Raw genomic sequence first — 21,356 nt, 5'->3', positions numbered from 1 at the left:
AAGAATTCTTATTGGTTAGTCAACTATTCTGTAGTCCCCGGGGGTGGGGCCGGCAACCAGTGTACTCCAGCCTTATTCCTGAGGAGCCCCCTGCCACTCTGTGCTGCTGCTTCTGTATCAGAGGCATCAGTACAGGGTAGCAGGTGGGAACTGGTCTGCAAGGGGATCCAGAGTTTAAAAACCAACTCCCATCACAGACTGGTTGCCTGTCGTCCTGTGCTGCTACCTCTGATAGTGACAGCAGCCCCTGTCTGGGGAGGTGGGTCTGAGTTCCCGGACCCAGTGTGAGCTGGAACTGAGTCAAGCTGCCTGCCCACCCAGGTCCTAATATACTTTAAATGCACAGGTGCAGGGGGGGGGTAGGTCCCAGATCCAGCGTGAGGCAGGATTGAGCTGGGCTGCTGGCCAGCCTACTAAAACATTTACTGGCGGGGGAGAGGGGAAGGGAAATGTGTGTAGTGTATAGCATTAACCTATAAGCTTTTGCTTATTGGTTAATCAACTACACTGTTACATCCCTAATTTGTGTACATAAAAAATTACATTCATTCAAATACACCACATATGCAGTGAAAGGTCAGTATGGGCTGAGAATCAATATGCCAACCTGCTTGCACTTGGATGGTGGGCCAGGCCTGATTAGAAAGAAAACCCAGCTTGCAGGGGAGCAAGGCTTGTTTCCATAAAGAGGTGGGTGAGGCCATTTCGGGAGAGGGGGAAAAACAGAGAAGAGGAGTTAGGGAACTTGCTTTCTCTAAGAAGCAGCCAGATGGGAGGCTGTGAAAGAGAAAGGGGAGAAACAGGCTTTCCCACGATAGAGGTGGGGCCTAACTGGAGCCTGTCCAACATCCGAGATAAGGGAAGGAGGATACCAGTTCTTGGATCATGGGATGGGTTGAGGTACAGAAAGACAGTGTCAAGCAGTAAAGCCACAGCTATGATGAGGCAGCTGCCAGTTGAGCCCAGGTGGACTAAAGGTTTGTTTTTTGGACATATTTCAGTCCTTTATTAAAGACCTGAAATCCGGCCCCCAGAAAGGGTACAGTACTGGGAAGTGGTCAGAGAGAGAAGGCCAAAGAATAATCAAGAGAAACTGAACCAAGGGCACTACAACACCACAGCTAGTAAAGAAGGGGTCATGTGGGGGTAGCAACACTGTTATAGCATAATCTGTGTGTCTGTTTATGTACTAGAAGTGTATATTTTAAATATAATCTTTCTTTATGTTAATAGGACAGACTATTCCAGAGAAAAGACTAGTAGATGTTGTAAATCAAGAGCCATACAAGTATGAAGTGGGCAACCTGCCAACAGAATGGGAAGGTAAATATTTGAGGGTTTGTTTTTATTTTCATGTAAAGGTGAAAGTACAAAATGCTGAAAAAAGTCGGTGGAATGCTTGCACTTACTTGCTCTTTCCTGAAATGTTTTTCATTTTGAGGCATGAAGACTCAAGTAATCATTTACAGCTATTGTGAATTCTGAAAGTATCTACTTTAATCATGAGTAAGAAATAGATTAGTGTATGAAAACATAATTAGCTGTGAAAATATTTGAGTGAGGGAACCATCTGACAGAATGACCCTAAAAAGGTCCACACTGCAGGTGATTGGTGCCTATGTCTGAGTGGCCACACTCAAATTTCTGGGTCTGTACTTGCTCAGGTATATTGCTAGGACTTCTATAGACATGTCCCTTGGGCTTTAGCCTATGCTCAAGATTGGCCTGCTTAAGAAGCCCTTTCAGGAAGCCATAGAGTTAAGTTCCTCAGTATGCAGTATCTCTGCATAGGAAGGATTAGGTGTGGAGTGGATAGGAGTATGGGAAGGGCTGGTGGATCTGCCCTATACAGATTCTGGTTAGTCTTCCCACATATACTGAAAGGGCATAATAAATGAGGTTCCAAAGGGGTCTGTTTTGGGACCTGTTCTGTTCAATATCTTTATCAATGATTTAGATGACAGCATAGAGAGTACGATTATTAAGTTTGCAGATGATACCAAGCTGGGAGAGATTACATGTGCTTTGGATGATATAGTCAAAATTCAAAATGATCTGGACAAACTGGAAAAATGGTCTGAGGTAAATAGGATGAAGTTTAATAAGGAGAAATGCAAAATACTCCACTTAGGAAGGAATAATCAGTTTCACACATACAGAATGGCAAGTGACTATGTAGGAAAAAGTACTGCTTAAAGAGATTTAGGGGTCAGAGTGGACAACAAGTTAAACATGGGTCGTCAGTGTGACACTTGATTCTGGGATACATTAATAGAAGTGTTGTGAGCAAGACACCAGAGGTCATTCTTCCGCTCTACTCTGTGCTGATTAAGCCTCAATTATGTCCTGTTCTGGGCACCACATTTTGAGAAAGATATAGAAAAATTGGAGAAGGTCCAGAGAAGAGCAACAAAAATGATTAAAGTTCCAGAAAACATGACCTATGAGAGAAGACTGCAAGAATTGGGCTTGTTAAGTTTAGAAAAGAGAAGACTGAGAGGGGACATGATAGTGGTTTTCAAGTATCTAAAAGGGTGTTACAAGGAGGAGGAAGAAAAATTGTTCTTCTTGGCCTCTGAGGATAGGACAAAAAGCAATGGGCTTAAATTGCAACAAGGGGGGGGGGGAGGTTAGGTTAGACATTAGGAGAAACTTCCTAACTGTCAGGATGGTTAAACACTGGAATAAATTGCTTAGGGGGTTGTGGAATCTCCATCACTGGTGATATTTAAGAGCAGGTTAGACGCCTGTGAGGGATGATCTAGACAGTGCTTGGTCCTGCAGTGAGGGCAGGAGACTGAATTCAGTGACTTCTTGAGGTCCCTTCCACTTCTATGACTCTCTCATTAAGTGTCATTGTGGAAGCTAGTGAATTTCTGAAGTGAAGCATAACCTGACTATGTGGCATCCATTACTCCTTACGGTGACAGTAGCAGGGAACACCAATGCAGCTGCTGTCCGCTGGGTTAGTGTGTTTTGTGTATTCTGGGCTCTCCCTTTGGTTCCATGGCCCTGTCTTCAGGTGGGGCCTGCTTTCAAGTCCCTGCCCACCATGATGATGGATGACAGAGTCACGTCATTGAGTCCTGTGTTGAGGTGGTCTTGATAAGGGATTCCCCAGAACAGCAAGCTTAAGACTTACAATTAAAGGGCACTTTACATGGTTTAAAATGTCATTTCAAGCCATCTGCAGGCTTGGTACCCAGGGCTGTGAAGTATCTTGCTAATACTTGTCCATGGGTGAGGAAGCCTAACTTGTGTCTGCTGTGGTAAGCTCCCCAATTCCACCTGCTACAGGCAGCATGAGCACTTCCATCGGGCCCACAAAGGTCCCACTGTTTCTATAGGTGAGCTGTAGGCATGTTCCAGCCTCAGAGCATCTCCGTGCAGCACCTAGCTTCTGTTCCACTAGACTTTTTCCAGATTTCAGATTCATTACTTCCAAAGAAACAGTACACCTCAGCTTATTTGCTTATCCTTTCCACCTCAGATAAACACTCCACTTCATACACAGAACACTCTGTGTTTATAGTGAAAACAAGTAAAAGTTTATGAAATAAAGTATGTAGATTCAAGTGATAGAGGTATTGGAAACAAATGATTACATAGAAAGCATAACACACATTCTAGAGTATAGACTTATAAACCTATAGTAGATCCTCATAGTTAACAACACATTGGGTATGGAGGTTGTTTGTAACTCTGAACCAATGTTAGGGTTTTCTTTCATAAGCTAACAACTGAAAAGTGACTTAATATCCTGGCTGCTCAAAGCCATGATTTTTACAAAGGCTTTGAATGTCCTTCAAGCCTTTTGTAATATCAAGTGATTCTCAGTTTTACATAAGTGAAACCATAATTCCTCCATGTCTTTACACCAATATTAATTATCTATAAACACAAATTAGAGCCAAGTTTTGTTGCAAAATGAAGCCGTTATTGTATATTTCCTTGTATTATTGTATTGAATTAATTTAATGTTGGTATTAAAAGAATTCATGCTGACAGTATAAACATAGATAAATTTGTGATTAGATAAAGCCCTCCTGTTATACTACACTCTCCCCTTTATACAAGAAAAGAAAAGAAATGATACATTTTTTGCTATGGCAGTATCTCATGGATGCAGACAACTGATAACCTTTTATGTAATTGTAATTTTGAATAGTCACCTACCAGATCTAGTGATAGATTATCTCAGTTACTTCCTTAGCTCATGTCCGCAGTGCTCTTGAATGGATATCAGTCATTTTCAATGTCTGTGGAGATTCAAGGCGTTACATGCTTCATGCCACATTTTACTGCTGGCAAATTCTACGTCGGTTTTATTTTAGTGGTAACATTTAGTGATTAATGGGAGTCTTAATTTGTAAGCTCACTTTTACGCTTGTTACCGTGCATTATGTGCCAGTAGGAGTACTAAAGTTCAATGAAAATCTCATGCATACTAATGAGAATGCAAATGAGCACCGATGAAAGAATGCTAGGGTCTCCAGGTATTAAATGTTCAGTTATCTTGCAAATATGCACTCGGACAAAGATAATGAATAATGAGCACAGAATGCAGAAAGTACTGTATAGATATAATTAGCAACAGAAATATAATTAGAGAAATTTGAAATGCAAGCTATGTATTCATTTTCAAAAGCTTTGCAGCAAAACTCTCCCATCTTGGTTGCAGTCCGTGCAGAACTGCATCACCTCCTTTTCCACTTTGCTAGACCTAATGTGCTTTGGCTGACAGTGTGTGAAGGTATTTTAGTTTATTGGGATAGAAGAGAAGTGTTCATGTGGAAATATTTCCAGATGTAGCATTTTTAATTAAAAAACTAAAAGAACACTGCTAGAAATCTCATTGCTGCATTTAAAACTGGACTGGACAAAAGTGGAGGGGTATATGTATAACAGGGCTGGGCAAAATACGACCCGGGGGCCAGATCCTTACGACCCTGCCAAGCCAATGGATGAGGCCTGTGTATCACCACCCTGTCGGTTCCCTCAGGCACACAGCTGCCACGGTTTAAAAGTCCCTATGCTTCTCTGCTCTGCAAGGAAGGGAGACGCTTCGTGTAATCTCCCTGCTCCTAGCCCAATGCTCAGCTCCTATTGGCCAACAGTAACCGGCCAATAAGAACTGACCTCAGCCAATCTGTCAGCTCCTGTTGGCTGGAAACAGCCAGCCAATTGCAGCTGAGAGATTGGCCTGGGAGATGGGGGAGCTGAGAGCCAAGTGGAGGGAACAGCCTATATTTTCAAGTGGTCTGGGGCTGTAGCAGTCAGGGAGTCCAGCCTGCGTTGCGGGTGCTGCAGACCGGGAGATGCTTATCTTAAGCACTTCTCAGCCAGAATCTGCCTCTGGGTCCCTTGCCCATCCCACGCCCCAGCTCCCTCCCCCTGGTCATGATCCAAACCCTCTGCACCCCCCTTTCCCAGGTCACAACCCCCTCCTTCATCCAAACGCCCTCTCAGACCCCATACCATCTCCTGCACCCCAGTCCTTTACCCCACGCACCTTCTATAGTAGCTTCCACCCTAGACCCCATACAGGCAGTCCCCGAGTTGCGCGGATCCGACTTATGTCGGATACGCAGTTACGAACGGGTTTGCTCCGCGTCTCCCTGGTCTGCTGGAGACCAGCAGACCAGGGAGACCGGGAGCAAAGCCTCTGAGGATGCTGGCAGCGGGACAGCCGTGGCGTGTCTGGGCTGTCCCGCTGCCAACGTCCACAGAGGCTTTGCTCCCCGTCTCCCTGGTCTGCTGGTCTCCAGCAGACCAGGGAGATGCGGAGCAAAGCCGCGGAGGACCCGGGCGGCAGGACCACGGTGCGTCTCGGTCCGCCGCCTGTGTCTCCCTGGTCTGCTGGGTGGGGGGGGGGGGGCAGGGCGCAGCTAGTACGCCCCCTCGCTCCCCCCCCCCCAAGCAGACCAGGCTTTTTTCCAGACACCTGTGGTGGAGTAGCTGGGGTGCTGCCGGTTGGTCCCGCAGCGCCGCTCTGGGCGCTACTGGACCAACCAGGCAGCACCCCAGCTGCTCTGCCCCAGGCATCCTGATTCAGCCGCTGCTGGTCAGTTTCAGCAGCGGCTGAATCAGGACGCCTGGGGCAGAGCAGCTGGGGTGCTGCTGGGTTGGTCCAGTAGCGCCGAGGAGCGGCGCTACTGGAGCAACCCAGCAGCACCCCAGCTGCTCTGCCCCAGGCGTCCCCAAGTCAGCCACTGCTGAAACTGACCAAAGCTGACTACAGGAAGCCTGAGGCAGAGTTGCTCTGCTCCAGGCTTCCTGGAATCAGCCGCTGATCAGTTTCAGCAGCAGCTGACTTGGGGCACGCCTGGGGTTCTTAAGTTGAATCTGTATGTAAGTCGGAACTGGCGTCCAGATTCATCCTGTTGAAACTGATCAGTGGCTGATTCCAGGAAGCCCAGGGCAGAGCAACTCTGCCTCGGGCTTCCTGTAGTCAGCCGCTGGTCAGTTTCAGCAGCGGCTGAATCTGGACGCCAGTTCCGATTTACATACAGATTCAACTTAAGAACAAACCTACAGTCCCTATCTTGTACGTAACCCGGGGACTGCCTGTACTTCCTCCACAGAAAAGTGTGGCTCTTGACCACTTACCAAAATTTTAGAGTGGCCCTCCACCAAAAATTATTGCCCACCTTGATGTATAAGATTTCTAAAAGGGTTCATACCCACATTTGAAATGTTTTAGGGATCCACAAATGAGAAAAGGATGAAAACCACTGAACTCAATGATCTTTTCAGTCTCTAAATCATAGAATGATAGAATACTAGGACTGGAAGGGACCTGGAGAGGTCATCGAGTCCAGTCCCCTGCCCTCATGGCAGGACCAAATACTGTCTAGACCATTCCTGATAGACATTTATCTAACTACTCTTAAATATCTCCAGAGACGGGGATTCCACAACCTCCCTGGGCAATTTATTCCATTGTTTGACTACCCTGACACTTAGGAACTTTTTCCTAACGTCCAACCTAAAACTCCCTTGCTGCAGTTTAAGCCCATTGCTTCTTGTTCTGTCCCCAGAGGCCAAGATGAACAATTTTTCTTCCTCTTCCTTATGACACCCTTTTAGATATCTGAAAACTGCTCTCAGGTCCCCCCTCAATCTTCTCTTTTCTAAACTAAACAAACCCAATTCCTTTAGTCTTCCCTCATAGGTCATGTTCTCTAGACTTTAATCATTCTCGTTGCTCTTCTCTGGACCCTCTCCAATTTCTGCACATCTTTCTTGAAATGTGGTGCCCAGAACTAGACACAATACTCCAACTGAGGCCTAACCAGCGCAGAGTAGAGTGGAAGAATGACTTCTCGTGTCTTGCTCACAACACGCCTGTTAATGCAAATGTTGGTGTGCAAGTGTGTTCAGAGAATATACAATGTGATATCTGTTCTGTCTCATTGAAACGATTAATCATTTGGTTTTTGTTAAATTAGACTGTCAGTCCCCGTAATACACGAGGTTTGAAGGGATGCCGGAAAGGATGAGACCACAACTGGGGGTTTCAAAAAGCACAAACTGATTTTATTTTGATGACGCCAGACAATCATCAGAACAAAAATTAGACAGATTGCCAGACAACACAAAACAATTCCCTGAGGCTTTTCTAAATCACAATAATTCCCAATAACTGCCCAGGGGTTAGGAACAGTTGAATTAACACTGGTATTGTCCATAGGGCTGATTATTTACACAACTTTATACCAGGAAACAGTAAAAACCCTAAACCACAACTATTTATAAACTAACTTAGTAACTTTTTAACCACTGTCACTTGACAAGCAATAAGGACAACTAAGAAATCAATTAGGATAGGGATGATGGTGGGGAGGAGGGGTTATACCAGTTCTGGAGACAGCAGGAACACAAGTACCGGTCGCATGCTCATAAACTGTCTCCACTCGGGTCGACCAACTCGGAGTACGCTCAGTAAGACTCAAGAGCGGGGGGTGCAAGGTGTCTGGGTGATCAGGCCAGGCGTTCACTTGATGCGAATCCCCAGTGAGAGAGGGGCTGCCTGCCTGTTTTATTGCCTGTGAACTTATCACCCCATAGGTTGGTTTTTGCTGCAGTGGGTGGAGTAGCAGGCCTGAGCACAAGTCAGCGCATTGGCTGATCTTTCACTGCAATGGGTGGAGCGAGCAGGGGAAGATTATTAATTTACATGCCCTTATATGGAAAACACTCCACCTCACAGACAGAGCCCCCTATACCAGCCTTAGAGGTATTACAGGCTATGGCTCCCTGCAACGGGCAGCCATTGTTGTAGTTCTGACTCGGACATAGACAATTTCTAATAATTTATTTATACATATTTTAACTACTCCTGGTTTTTTCTCATTGTCATCCATAATTATGGCTGTGATCTTGCAAACACTGAAGTGCATGCCTAATTGTATTCATGTGAGTGAAGTTATACACATGTATAAGCATTTCTGAGGTTTAGGATTTTACATTCAGTCTCTTATCAGATGCAGAAAATACTGCTTGTACTGTCTGAACTCATGAAGATTTAATTGGGAAAAATATGAGAGACTCAACTTATCCTTGTCCCCAAATAGAGAAGAATGCTTCAAGTTTAGAAAATCTGGGAGTTATTTTTGAAAGACTGATAAAGCTATATTAAAAGGCTGTCAGTTCAGAGGATGGCTTTTGTTTTTCATCCTGTAAAACATTTGAGGTTTGCCCTGTTGACAAGACTCAAATGTAATCACTTGCATGTTCTTCCCAAATACATGCTTTTTCTAATGTAGTTTATCATATATATAGTAGCCCAATGTCTGTGAGTCTGTAACGCTGACGTACATGGCCCCGCCCCCTGGCCATGTACGTCAGTGCACCGCCTCCTTCCCCTTCCTCTGTGGCAGCTCGGCTGAGTGCTACGCTGCTCAGCCAAGCTGCAGTGGGGGAGCAAGTGGCGGTAAGTGGCTGTTTCTGCTCCCCCACAGCAGAAGGGGAAGGGGGAGCAGGGTGGTGATGTACCTGGCCCCGCCCCCTGGCTGTTTGTCACTGCCCCGCCCCTCCTCCCCCGCGGCAGGCCGGCTGAGCGTGCAGCACTCAGCCGAGCCACCATGGAGGAAGGGGAAGGGGGGCGGGGAGAGACGGAGAGGAGAGAGAGGCTGGAGGAGGAGGAGAAAAGAAAGAGATGGAGAGAGAGGCAGAAGGTGAGAGAGGCAGGAGGCAGAGGAGAGCTGAGAGAGAGAGAGGGGGAGGCAGTAGGAGGAGAGAGAGAGAGAGAGACGAGCAAGAGACCGGAGGCTCAGGAGAGAAGACCAACATGGAGGAGAGACCTGAAAATCCCTTCTTATGACAGGCTAATTGGCTAGTTACAGATAATACTCTGAATTCAGCTGCATCTATTTGGAAAAATAGTATCTAGTGCTGTGTTTAGAACAAGAAGATTCTCTTAAGGCTCAGTTGTGAGATTTTTTGTGGTTCTAGCATTAAGTGCCAGGAGAGAAGGTTGGAGCCCTCTATAAAACTATAAATTCAGAGTTGTTTATTGGAAGGTGAAGGGTGGGGGGAAGCATAACATCTTAAATGTGCTACCTGTGTGTATAAATTGTCAGTAATATGATGATGGAGAAGGTTTGATATGAGAAATAACTTGTCACTCCATGGGTGTAGCAAGATTTGATGTGAGAAATAATTTGTTACTCCATGAGTGCAGCAAACTGAAGGTAATCTTTAATAAGTAAAAATATTTTGGATAACATTGTGATAGAGTGGTCTGGCTAAACCCTGCTCCAGAGCTACCATAGAGAGGTCTGCCAAGCAGCAAGAGTGGCAGAAGAAGAATCAGCCAATAAGGTGCCAGGAAGGCCTACAAAGGGAGCAGCAAAGCAGAGCAAAAATCAACACAGAGCAGAGCTCAAGGAGAACAGACTGTGAGGCTGGGTAAGGAAGTTGTCTACAGGAGAAGGAGACCTGGAGGCACCACTCACTCCAAGTGAGGAAAGGGATTGAGTGGGGGTGGGTGGAACCAGCTCCAATTGGAGAGCTGGAAAAAGATTGATGAACTTGTGATAAAGCCCTCCGCTAGGAGCAAGGAGTTGTCTCCAGGAGAAATCCTGGAGGCACTACTCTCTCTGAGAGGGGAACAGACACAGAGATGCTAACAGAAGGCGCTGAGATTGGGGCCCTGTTAAGTGTGTACCTTGGAGGGGGGTTGAGTATTTCACAATATGTGACTCAGTGGAAGGACTAAGCAGCCAAAAAGACTTTTAAAGAGACAGTGCAGGCATATGCACGTGACCAGATGGGGGCGCTTGTGTGAGGTGAGTGCAGCCCCATTACAAACATTTTCCTCACTTTCTATATTGTGCTTATAAAATGTATTTAATTTTGAAAGATAAAGTTAAAATACTTTTAGTGGCCTTTTTGTGGAGTGTTGAGCTGAGGCAATTAAGTAAGTAGCACGTCATGAAAACACTCCATTCAACTGCAAATCTCTAATTAAGAATCCAAGCTGGCAGTGTTGGGTAGGGGAAGCTGGAAAGATGGCCATTCAAGTGCTTGTATTTCTGCGATCACTCACAGCTGCAGTTTAAACTTGGTATGATTTCAAAGGTTAGTTTGTACAGAACTATGAATTGATGGTAAGCTGAAGCTGAAATACAGCTGTGAAGATCTAGCATTTTAAGAAAATATTAGCAATTTTCCCAAAACGGGAAACAAGTTATAGATGTTGAGGACTGAGGAATCAAACTGGTTGAGTTGTAATGAAAATATAGAGACAGATGATAAAAAATAATTATATGATGTGAGGTTAAAAACTGCTATGTTTATTAAGCATTAAGATTGCCTTCTCTTTCTGTACTTTTCTGCTGCCTCCCTGTTTTGTGTCTATTGCACATGCTTCTAACACACCCACTGCTTTGCCTCTTTTCCCTGGAGCATCTGAACTGCTGCATGTGATGGTGTAAAAATGATGGTCTCCAATACAAGAGAAGATTTGTGTGCCACATGTCTCTCACTTGTCCCCTTATTAACAATCCTGAGTCATTTACATGTGCTCCAATGTCTGTCTTTTATATCCCATATATGCCAGCCATTTGTGCACACTTTAATTACCCAGTCTTTTGAGTTTTCTGCTTCCTCTATTATTGTGCTTTAGAACAGCTCTTCCTCTTCTTTGTGCTTTCCTGCTTTCTCTTCCCATTTTATCACAGTGATTGGGTTTGTGCATACCTGCCTCAATTCTGGGCATCATGGTTGCTGTTTTGCTGGATTTCTGCTTTCCCTGTTTTTGTCCTTGGCCAATTGTTGTGTGCTTTTCTTGTGGTGGTTTAGCTATAGTACTTTGTCATAAGCTCTGTGCCTATCTGTCAGCTTTTTATTTGTGTTTCTTCTAGTTCTGCTGCTTGGGATGTACACATTGCCCTTTCTAGCATCAGATCCATTGGTTTAGTAACTGTTACATCACAAAACAATGTGATCTGTAATGAGACTGATTTTTTAGTTTCAAGTCTGACAAACTCCTCTATTGTTTCCCCTTATCCTGTGTTCTCATCCTGAACATATATCTCTTGTAAGTAACGTTCCTGTTCCCCGCCAGAGACACAATCCTCAAACACTTCCATCTTTTTTTTCAAATTTTCTTCTCTTTCACCACCATCATCGGTATAGAATGCACTGTGTACATTTGGGGCTTCTGTACCTGCCCTCTTCAGAGTAGAGCAATCTTTTGCTTATTCTCTGGTTTATTTGCCACTGTAGCTTTAATATATCATCCACATTGCTGTCAGACCCTTTTCCAAACATAGGCAGAACTTCCCCTGAATCTTAGAGCTGGTGGAAAATTACTTGCAGTTAGTTGCCTGGGCTCTGGAGCAGCTTTTGGGTCTTCCCCATGGTGTGACTTCCACATCTGATATCATGTAGTATCTGCATGATGAGCTGAGAGGTGTCAAGATAGACATTTTACTTGACACCAGAAGTACGTATAGAAAAGAGGTAACAAAACTTCCTGCTGCTATGTGTAGCTGCATCCTGTGTGTCCCCTGGGCTTCTTTTGTTTCTGCCCTAGCAGGAATTATGTCATTGGGAAAACCAGAGAGTATATTTAGCATGTTCAAGAAGTGGGGGAGGGTCTGTGAAACAGAGAGGGTAACCTAAAGGGAGCTTCTGGGAGGGACTAGATTGATGTTGGATGCAATGCTATTGGCCAACAGAAGTTATGAATTGTGCATCTCTGCCCTCCCCCCAACTGAATCCTGTATTTTGACCGATTTATTGGAATGCTGAATGAATGACTACACTGGAGTACATCGCCAGGTCTGTTGGAAAACAAACCTGACTCGAGATAAGCCATCCCTTACAGTCTTTTGGGAATTGTTACAAAACACCTGAGAAAATGCACAGGCCTTTTGCTTTGTTGCTCTAGGTTGGGTCCTGCAGAGCACACCAAACTGGTTTTGGGCACCAGCTCCAAGGATCTGAGCCAAGAGAATTAAGAACTTTATTTGCCTTGAAAGACAGCTCATACCACATTCGTGAGGGACTTAGGGTAGGCCTACACTGGAATTAAACATCCACATCCTCAACATCCTGTCAGTTGAGTTGGATTCGAGGTACTCAGACTATGGGGCTATTTAACTGGAGTATGGCTGTTTGGCTTCAGGAACCCTCTGACATGTCAGTGAGGGGCCCAGAGCCTGAACTCCTGCCTGAGCCTGAATGTTTATACTGCAGTTAAATAGCTCTGATGCATGAGCCTCACAAGCCTGAGTCAGCTGACATAGGCCAGCCTTAGGTGTTTAATTATAGTGTAGACATGCTGTCAGCAGTTCCCAACTTTTTTATACTGCGGACTGGCAAAGCCATTCACAGACTTTTGGCAGACTAGCAATGTTTTATTTGCATATTCATTATTCAAATGATTATACAAGTAAAATGTTGCCAGTCTGCCAAAAGCCCGGAGCCCCACAGCTGCCGCAAACAGCTGGCTTCAGCTCCAGCAGTTACCATGTTGCGGGCTGCTGCCGCAGCTGAAACTAGCTCTTTGCAGATGCTCTGGGGGCCAGGGTTGGGGTACACCCCAGCACCCTAAGCCTCTCAGTGCCAGCCACTTACCCCAGAGTCCCCTGAACTCAACCCCCCATGTCTGCCCCTCCTCCAGAGCCCCCCAGTGCCTATCCTGCCCCCTCACCTAGCCCTGTACTGCCTCCCAGCCACCAGCTGAACGCTGCTGCCAGAGTTGCAGCTGCTGTGAGGCTGTCATGCTGGGCATTGCGCGGCCTTCCAGCTGTGCAGTGAACTGATCTTCCATGTCCGGGAGGAGACCCTGTCCAGTGCTGGTTGGTTGAGAGGTGGGGTAGGACATACTTCTGCCAACAGCCCTGGTGGGAAGAGAGGCGCTGGGCGATGTACCCCAGTCCTGGCCCCCAGTGCTGCTGTGGCCCAGCAGCCAGCACTTCATGGCCCAGCACATGGCTAGCCTTGTAATCGTGACATCTACTACAGAATGGTCCATGTTCTGCTACTTGTACTCACCAGTGGGATTACTTGTAGAGCAAGGATGCTACCTTAGCAAGAGTAAGAGTTTCAGGATCCCAACATACATCCTATTTGTCACTTTTTTCATGAGTAAGTAATACATTTTTGGACTTCAGCACTTTAGTCATAGCCAGTAATCCTCTCTCCAAAGCGGTGCAAAATGACCATCACTGTAGAATGGTTAGGCGGTTTTCTCAGGGTGACATTCACCGCTGTGCAGTGTTTCACAAAAGACTTGTATATCACTTGAGCCCTACTTCGAAGATTCAAGTAGTGCATGTCCTTGTTCATGCTCTCTAAACTGAAGGGATGGAGACTGGGGCTTTGGGCAAGGGTTAATAACTGCTTAAATATTAAATACTGTATTTTTGGGGAATTCGATATTCTAGTCTCCTGCAAATTGTACCTGTATGTCACTGGGTCTTGTGTAAATTCATATCTCTGAGGTGTAAGACCTGTTTGCTTCCTTTGAAATATTTTAATGTTTTGCAGCTTGGATTAGAAAAAGAAGAAAGGATCCACCAACAATGGAGGTAAGAGCTGAATTGCCTTATCAATTGTAAATCCAGTTTTACTAGAGCTTTTAGATTTATTGAACTGATTCATCCAACTGTTTTAGAGACAGAATGTAAATAGTGCTGCCTATTTATTTTGTATTGTGTAAATGATATACAGTAGATATATACATTCTTAGAATTTTATAGTACAGTATTAATGTCAGTGTGTGGAAGCAGGAATGAAATTCCTGCATTGTGTGTGTATGTATGTTTCTTGCATAGAATTTCTCAGAAATACCATAAATTAGCAAATATAACCCACGGGTTATACATGTTTTTACCAACCATGCGCCCCTTCCCCTCCCCTTCCACAGGGTATACATTTCCGCGTCTTATACAAGTTGATTTTTACTCCTTGGAGTCCCCTGGGAGCATCAGTTCCCCTAAGTGGCTCTGCTCGCCTCCACCCCCCCATTAGAACTGGGTCAGCTCCGCTGCAGGGGGGCAGGGAGGGCCTGACGAGCTTCCAGCGTGCCTGCGCTGCTCTCTCCGTTCCCCCCACCCGGAGGAGGGTGGGTGGCCCCTGGCTGTGGCTGCTGCTCTCGCAGGCCGGCAGCAGGATGGCTGTCGCTTCGTGTCTGCACTCTACGCTGGGCGCCTACCTCCTCACCTCAGCGCTGCTGCTCATGGGCCCAAGCGGCAGTGCTTCTGCTGCTGCCACATCTCCCACCGTGGCATTAAAGACCACCTTGTATGAAGGCGGCAGAAGTCTCTGCGGGTTATATACGTCCGTGGGTAATCTAATATTTCTTTTACACATGATAGAAAGACCGCGGGTAATACACAAGTATGTGTTACACATGGATGCGGGTTATATTCGCTAATGTATGGTAAGTTACATTGTGAAGTCGGAATACGTAATCATGGTCATTCAGAAACTTCTAAATAAGTGAGTTCTAAAATGGCTATTAACTTTTTTTTTAAAAGTCAGTCTCTCTAAATCTTGGTATAATTATTTTATGCCAATTGACATTAAAATCATGTTTGAAAATCAGTTGCCAACATATTCATCAGAACAGAAAAATATACTGCATTAACATTTTACAGTGCTAATGAGATGGGTTTTTTTGCAGTCCTGACTCTTCTCAAAAGTGCTTTTGAATGGAACAAAGTATTGAAGTATTGCTTACGCTTTCATGCTGGCAAATGTTTAAATGCTCAGACCAACAGACTGTCAGTAAGCAGAAGTCTGTTGACTTGAGTGGTGCTGCATTCATGTACATCAGCTGAGGATCTGGCTCTGTGTCTGTGATCTTCCGAACTGCAGAACCTATAGAAAGTTGCCCACGCTGGCTACGCATGAAGGTGGCCTATTCAGGATATTGTGCAGCCTGTGATTTTCACAGCAACATTTTTTTAAAAAAAGCACAGAATCAAACAAATGAGCTCTCATCTGCTGTGCAACTCTTCCTGTTGGCGTCTCTTCTACTTTCCATCCCCATTCCACACTGGAGTTACTCGGGTAATGGTGGCTGTAATAAACTTGCAAGTGAAAACTAAATGGAGTTAAGCCTGTGTTCCAGAGGCAGTTGAGAACCTTAAAACAAAAATGTTTGTGCAAAAGGTACATCTTTGCTCATGCCCCTCCCTTTCTAGTCACTCTGAAGAAATTATAAACTGGGACTATGAAAAGCAGGGGTGAAAGTAACTTCAATTTCTTATAGGTGCTGTCCTATCACAACTCCCTTTGGGGAAGGTCTTGGGGTAGGGGTTGTGGTATGACAGTACGTGTAAGAAATATAAGTATGGGTGGATGTGGGGGGCTCAAGTCAGAGGGTTAGGGTGTGTGTAGAGGGTGCAGGAGTCAGGAGGAGACTGGGGATGTGGGAGGTAGGAGTCAGGGTTGGGAGTGTTAGGGGCTCAGGGCAAGGGGTTGGGATGTGTGGAGGGGTGCAGGAGTCAGCAGGGGACTGAGTGTTGGAGGAGGCTCAGAGTGAGAGGCTGAGAAAGTGCGGGGTGTAGAAGTAAGGTTTGATAGGTGTGAGACTCAGAGCAGAGGGTTGGTGTGCAAGGAGGTGTAGGAGTCAGGGCAGGGGCTGGTATTGTGGGGGATGGCTCAGGGCAGGGAGCTGTGTGTGCGCAGGGGTGAGAAACAGGGCTGGGGCAGTCCCAGTCATCACCAGGTTACTGTTACCTGGTTGGTAGACAAGTTCCTGCCTTGCTGCTCCTGTTCGCTGTGTTGCCACAAGAGAGCTATGGGCCAGCTGTGTGGGGGCACTGCTACAGAGAAATCAGCAGCTGTGCGAGAGCCTCCTAGTCTGCCATTCCATTCTCTGGCTTCTCTCTGGGGGCTGCTGGCAGCAGTGCACACCACAGCCTGCACGTTTGCTACCTGGCATCCAGTGAGAGAGGGGCAACAGGACAGGTGCAGACATACCGGAAGCCTGGCTGGGAGCGCTCTCCCTCCTCTCTAGCATAGTGCCCTCCCCTGTAGCTTGCCCACAGCTGGTTCCTTTCACATTTGCCTGTCTCAGCTTGCTGGGGCTTCCACAAGCTGCACCACGTGTGCATACAGCAGCGCACCCCAGCTGGTTCTTGCTAGAATGGCACACTAGGGTGCACTGCCTTACTTTCACCTCTGCCAAAAAGTAATTTTTTATTGACACTAATCCGTATGGTAGTTTTTCCCCTTATGTAATAACGGAAGCTAACACACACCTTGAAATCTCTCAGCCTGAAAATAACATTATTGTAATATGTACCACATATGCAAAATATATCCTTGTGTGGGGTAACGATATTTTTCAGCACTCAGGAGGGATAATGTACATAAACCTCTTGCCCTGATAGTTTTTATACCACAACACATTGTGTATTCTGTACACATGCACACACTATAGAAATAATTTTGAGATTTTTCTGTTTTCCCTTATTGTACTGATATTTTTACTGTTTTAACTACAGTCATCCCTAGATACCTTTGCTGGTTTGTATTCTGTATTATAGTCTCTTTTGACAATAATGTTGATATGGTAACCTGCTCTTTGACAGCTACGGAACTGAGGAATATTTGTGACCGTATTGAAACTGTTGTGTAACAAATGTCCTTATGTTTCTCACGTCTTTCTTCTAGAGTGAGTGTATCTACACACTCTCACAGGCTTTAGAACACACATTTTGGGTTTCTTGACTTTGTAGCATTGTACTGTCATATCACTTAGTGATTCTGCAGCATAACAACACAACACAAACATTACACTTCCTGAAGCATTAAGAACTGGAGCTCTACCTATGCTGTTTTGCTAGGAAACAGATGTACCCTGGTGAATCCCTGCAGGTTGTAACCATTGTCCTTCTCTTTAGCTCCTTACTGGTGCCTTTTTCTCACCCTGCCCCAACTCTAACACACATTGTCCTTTCTCTCCATTGCCTCATCGCCATTCTGCCCAATTGGCCTCCTGTCTCATTTTATCTTTCATCTTAGACTTTGTCTGTCCAGCAAAAATTTACTTGAGGTGGCTGTGAACAACAGTTAGGTGACATGATGCTGACCACAGCTTTGTGGCCAGCACAGCTCAGCAAAAATAGCATTCAGCATCCCATCTGTATTTAATTAGTTACTGATGTGCTGCTAAATATAATTTTCCCAGCTCAATACTTATCACTAACCCTGGGTCTGTATCTAGTCACCTAGCTGTATTCAGAACCTTGTTCAAACGTGATACACATTTTATAGCACAAAGCATGTCTTTTTTTCTTTTCATTCTTCAGCTCTCCCTTTACTTCTGTCAGCATGTGTTCAACAGATTTCCATCATAATGCTTTAACTCAGCCTCTTGTGGGAATTTAACTTGATTTTCATCATTTGGTGTTGTCATTAGATTTAGTTTTTCTTATAATGGAATCCTTCCGTTGGGCAACTACTAGTTCAACTTGAAGGTACTTCACATACTTAGAATTCTCCAGGAAAGGGAATAGGGGAATAAAAAGGACAATTACGTAGAACAACACCCTGCTTGCTTGGCAAGTCAAAATCCAAGAACATTTTTGTCCTGTCAATTATGTCTAATCAAACTAGTAATGGAACCCCAGAGTCTAGGGTTCACAAAATTACTGTCTGGGAGGCTGAGCCATAGTTGGTTGCCTTTTGATTTTATTCCAACTTGAAATATGCCAGATCTTCTTAGCTCTTTTATAAGGTTGGTGATAAAACACAGCTTGGTCTGCATTCATTTCCAAAGTAATTGGATGTTCAGCATACAGTGATCCTATAGTAATAAGATGCTTCATTTAGATAGACACTTTGGACCATATCCTCAGCAGATATACATCAACTTTTACCATCTAACTATCTGGCCTCCTATGGCTATAGCAGTGTTTCCCAATTTTATTTGGCTGAGGAACCCTTTTCAGCTTTTCAAAATTTCAAGGAACCCCTAGGTTTGTCAAGCAAAAAAAAAAAAGGGGGTGGGGGAGGAGAAAGGGACCCACCAGTTCATGAAATTCACATTCCTTCCCCAAGGCCCCCCCCCCATCTCCCTTCTATGGGGCCTCAGCCGCTCTGTTCCCCTCCTCTCCATCACTTGCTATCCCCTGCCCTTATACCTGTCTTAACCTAGTGAGAGTGAGGGGTGGGGTGGGAATGAGGGATTTGGGTGTGGGAAGGGGTGAGAAGTACAAGCTCTGGGAGGGAATTTAGATGCAGGAGAAGGGGCTGTTGACTCAGGGAGGGGGCTCTAGGCTGGGGAGTGTTGGGTTCAAGTGGAAGGTTGGGGTGCTGAGCAAGCCAGGGCTTGTGGATGTGAGGGTGCAGGAGTTTGGGCTGGATATGTGAGGGACTCAGGGCAAGAAGTTTGTGAGTATGGTGGGATCAGGACACAGATTTGTGATGTGTGGATGGTGGAGGAATGTTGTGGCAGAAGATTGAGGATGTGGGGATGCAGGAGTGTGGGGATGTAAGAGGCTCAGGACAGGGGGTTCCAGTGTATGATAGGCTCAGATTTGGAGTCAGGTGGTGCAGGAGTGTTATGATGCTGTAGTGAAATGGTGGTTTGGTCCCAATTGGGGGCTTGTTGGCCTGGCTTCATTTTTAAATAAAATATTATGTCAAATTCAAAAGGTTTTAGCATTGTCTTTATATTCGAGAGGGGTGAGAAACCTGTTTTGAGTCAAAGGTCACTGACCCACAGAAAAGTCAGTTGCCACACAAGTGAGATGCAAAAAAAAACAAAAAAGAGCTCCTCCAAAAAACCCCAAGCCTCACTAATGTGGTCCCAAATGTGCTGGTGGGGGTAGGGGATAGAGTGCTAGTGGGTGCTGGGGCTGGGGAGAGGGTGCTGCTGGGTGGAAGGATGCTGGCTCAGGTGGCAGGGTGCTGGAGCAAGGTGCTGGGACAGGCAGGTGGCAGGGTGCTGGGGTCAGGGACATGGTCCTGCTGGGCACTAGGGTGACTGGCAGGGTGCTGGGACAAGGAACAGGGTGCTGCTGGGTGCTAGCGTGGATGACAGGGTGCTGGGGCTGGGGCCAGAGCCAGAGCCAGGGCCAGGGTGGTGCTGAGTCCTGGGGTGTGAGGCAAGGTGCTGGGGCCAGGGCAGTGCTAGGGTGGATGGCAGGGCTGCCAAGGAGTGGGATAGGGATGGGGTGCAGGATCTGGGAGGGAGCTGGGGGGGGGGAAGGGGACAAGGTCTGGGTAGTGTGCAGACCAGATAGGTAGGGTGCTGAAACAGGCTGGATGTAGGGTGTCTGGCTACGAGGGAGGGTGTGAGGAGGGGACTTGGGTAGGAGTTGGACCTCCCTGATCTGGCACCCTCTGGACCTGACTGGTCCCAGATGAGGAATTTTTGGACCAAGGGAGGTCATTTCAGGGCTCCTGGTCCCCCCCCCTTCCCCACTAGGCTTCTTTGCACCTCTATCCCCTGCAACTGAACTAAGCTGCCCACCCCTGCTGGTTCCCTGCACTTCCCCCAAAACCATCCCTCACAATCCAAGGGAGTGCAGCACCAGTTCCCTGCAGCCCTTCACAGCCCAGCTGAGCTGCCTGTCTGTTCTGTATGCCCTCCCCCATCCACCTCAGCCCAGCTGGTTCACTGCATGCCTCCCCCACAGCACAGCTGATCCCCGTTTCCCTTCACCTCCTCCAAACCCCACAAAACTGCTGAGCCAAGAGCCAACTCCCTGTCCCTCCCTCCCCCCCTTGAGTCTAGGCCTGGTTCCCGTCACCTCCCTCCTCCTGCAGTCAAACTGAGCGCGCGCGCGCACACACACACACACACACACCTCTCTCCCCACTCTGCAACGCAGCTGAGCTCAGTTTCCCTGCACCTTCCCCCAAACCATGTAGACATGCTGAGCCAGTGCTGATTCCCTACCCCTGCCTTCCTCCCTCCCCTTGGCTGTGTCTACACTGGCACGATCTTGCGCCAAAGCGGCCGCTCTTGTGCAAAAATTTGCTGCCTGTCTACACTGGCCGTGTGTTCTTGCGCAAGTACACTAACGTTCTCATGTATGAAATCAGGGCTTCTTCTGCAAGAACTACGATGCTCCTACTCAGGAATAAGCCCTTTTGAGCAACTATTCTTGCGCAAGAGGCCAGTGTAGACAGGCAACATGAATTTCTTGAGCAAGAAAGCTCTATGGCTAAAATGGCCATCGGAGCTTTCTTGGGCGAGAGAGTGTCCACATTGCCATAGATGCTCTTGTGCAAAAGCACAGCTCGCACATGGAAGAGTGGATGTGTTCTTGCACAAAAACACTTGTGCAAGATGTTCTTGCACAAGAAACAACCAGTGTAGACATAGCCTAAGAGTTTCCTCACATGAGCAAAATGAATTTTGTGTTGTGCACCAGTATTGAGTTCATGTGGCTTGTTTGGATGTGCCACCCAAGTTATTAATAAATATTTTTAAACCTCTACCTTTTCCCTCTGCTGCCATGTCAGCTCCCCTGGTGCTTGCTGCCCCCCGGACTCCTCATCCTCCTCTGCTGTCCTGACTCCTGCTCTTCTCACTGTCCTCAGCCCTCCTGCAACCTGCCCCCCTCCACCAGCCATTCTCTCCTCCCTGTGCCCACTTCTCCAGTGGCCCCACTCTGATCATGTGAGCTACCCCTCCTCATCCCCTCTTCTAACACCTCCCTCTACAAACCTGCCCTGCGTCTCTCCTCTGATGGTGGTCCCTCCACTGGGCAGGTGTCTGCCCAGAATCCCCTGGCACCTGCACCTTCTCTTACCCCTGCACCCTCCTGATGCCTCTCCCTTCCCTCACTTCCCCTGCCCCCTTTGCTCCATTTTTCCCTGATGCCCCACCCCTCACCACCTTCTGCCCCCATTCCCCTCATGTCCCTGTGCCC

The 21,356-nt window shown here is 46.5% G+C and overlaps 1 protein-coding gene and 1 long non-coding RNA gene across 2 annotated transcripts in view; one reads left to right on the top strand and one right to left on the bottom strand.

The window, feature by feature from the left end:
* The window catches only part of LOC112547649 (uncharacterized), a 71,866-nt gene extending 67,203 nt beyond the window's left edge, over positions 1 to 4,663 (bottom strand). Inside the window, exon 1 of the long non-coding RNA XR_003091427.3 lies at positions 4,177 to 4,663. This is a non-coding gene — a long non-coding RNA (uncharacterized LOC112547649). The remainder of the gene's footprint in view (positions 1 to 4,176) is intronic.
* NDUFAF2 (NADH:ubiquinone oxidoreductase complex assembly factor 2) overlaps positions 1 to 21,356 on the top strand; it is a 160,752-nt gene that overhangs the window by 90,497 nt on the left and 48,899 nt on the right. Inside the window, exons 2-3 of the mRNA XM_006134416.5 lie at positions 1,234 to 1,323; positions 14,005 to 14,045. Of these exons, the coding sequence (XP_006134478.1) occupies positions 1,234 to 1,323; positions 14,005 to 14,045 (131 nt within the window). The remainder of the gene's footprint in view (positions 1 to 1,233; positions 1,324 to 14,004; positions 14,046 to 21,356) is intronic.

The sequence above is a fragment of the Pelodiscus sinensis genome, chromosome 6 (genome assembly GCF_052426305.1).
Source record: "Pelodiscus sinensis isolate ZL-2025 chromosome 6, ASM5242630v1, whole genome shotgun sequence".
NCBI classification, from domain to species: domain Eukaryota; kingdom Metazoa; phylum Chordata; order Testudines; family Trionychidae; genus Pelodiscus; species Pelodiscus sinensis.
Note: the sequence above shows the minus strand (reverse complement) of the source record. Positions and strands in the feature narration are given on the sequence as shown.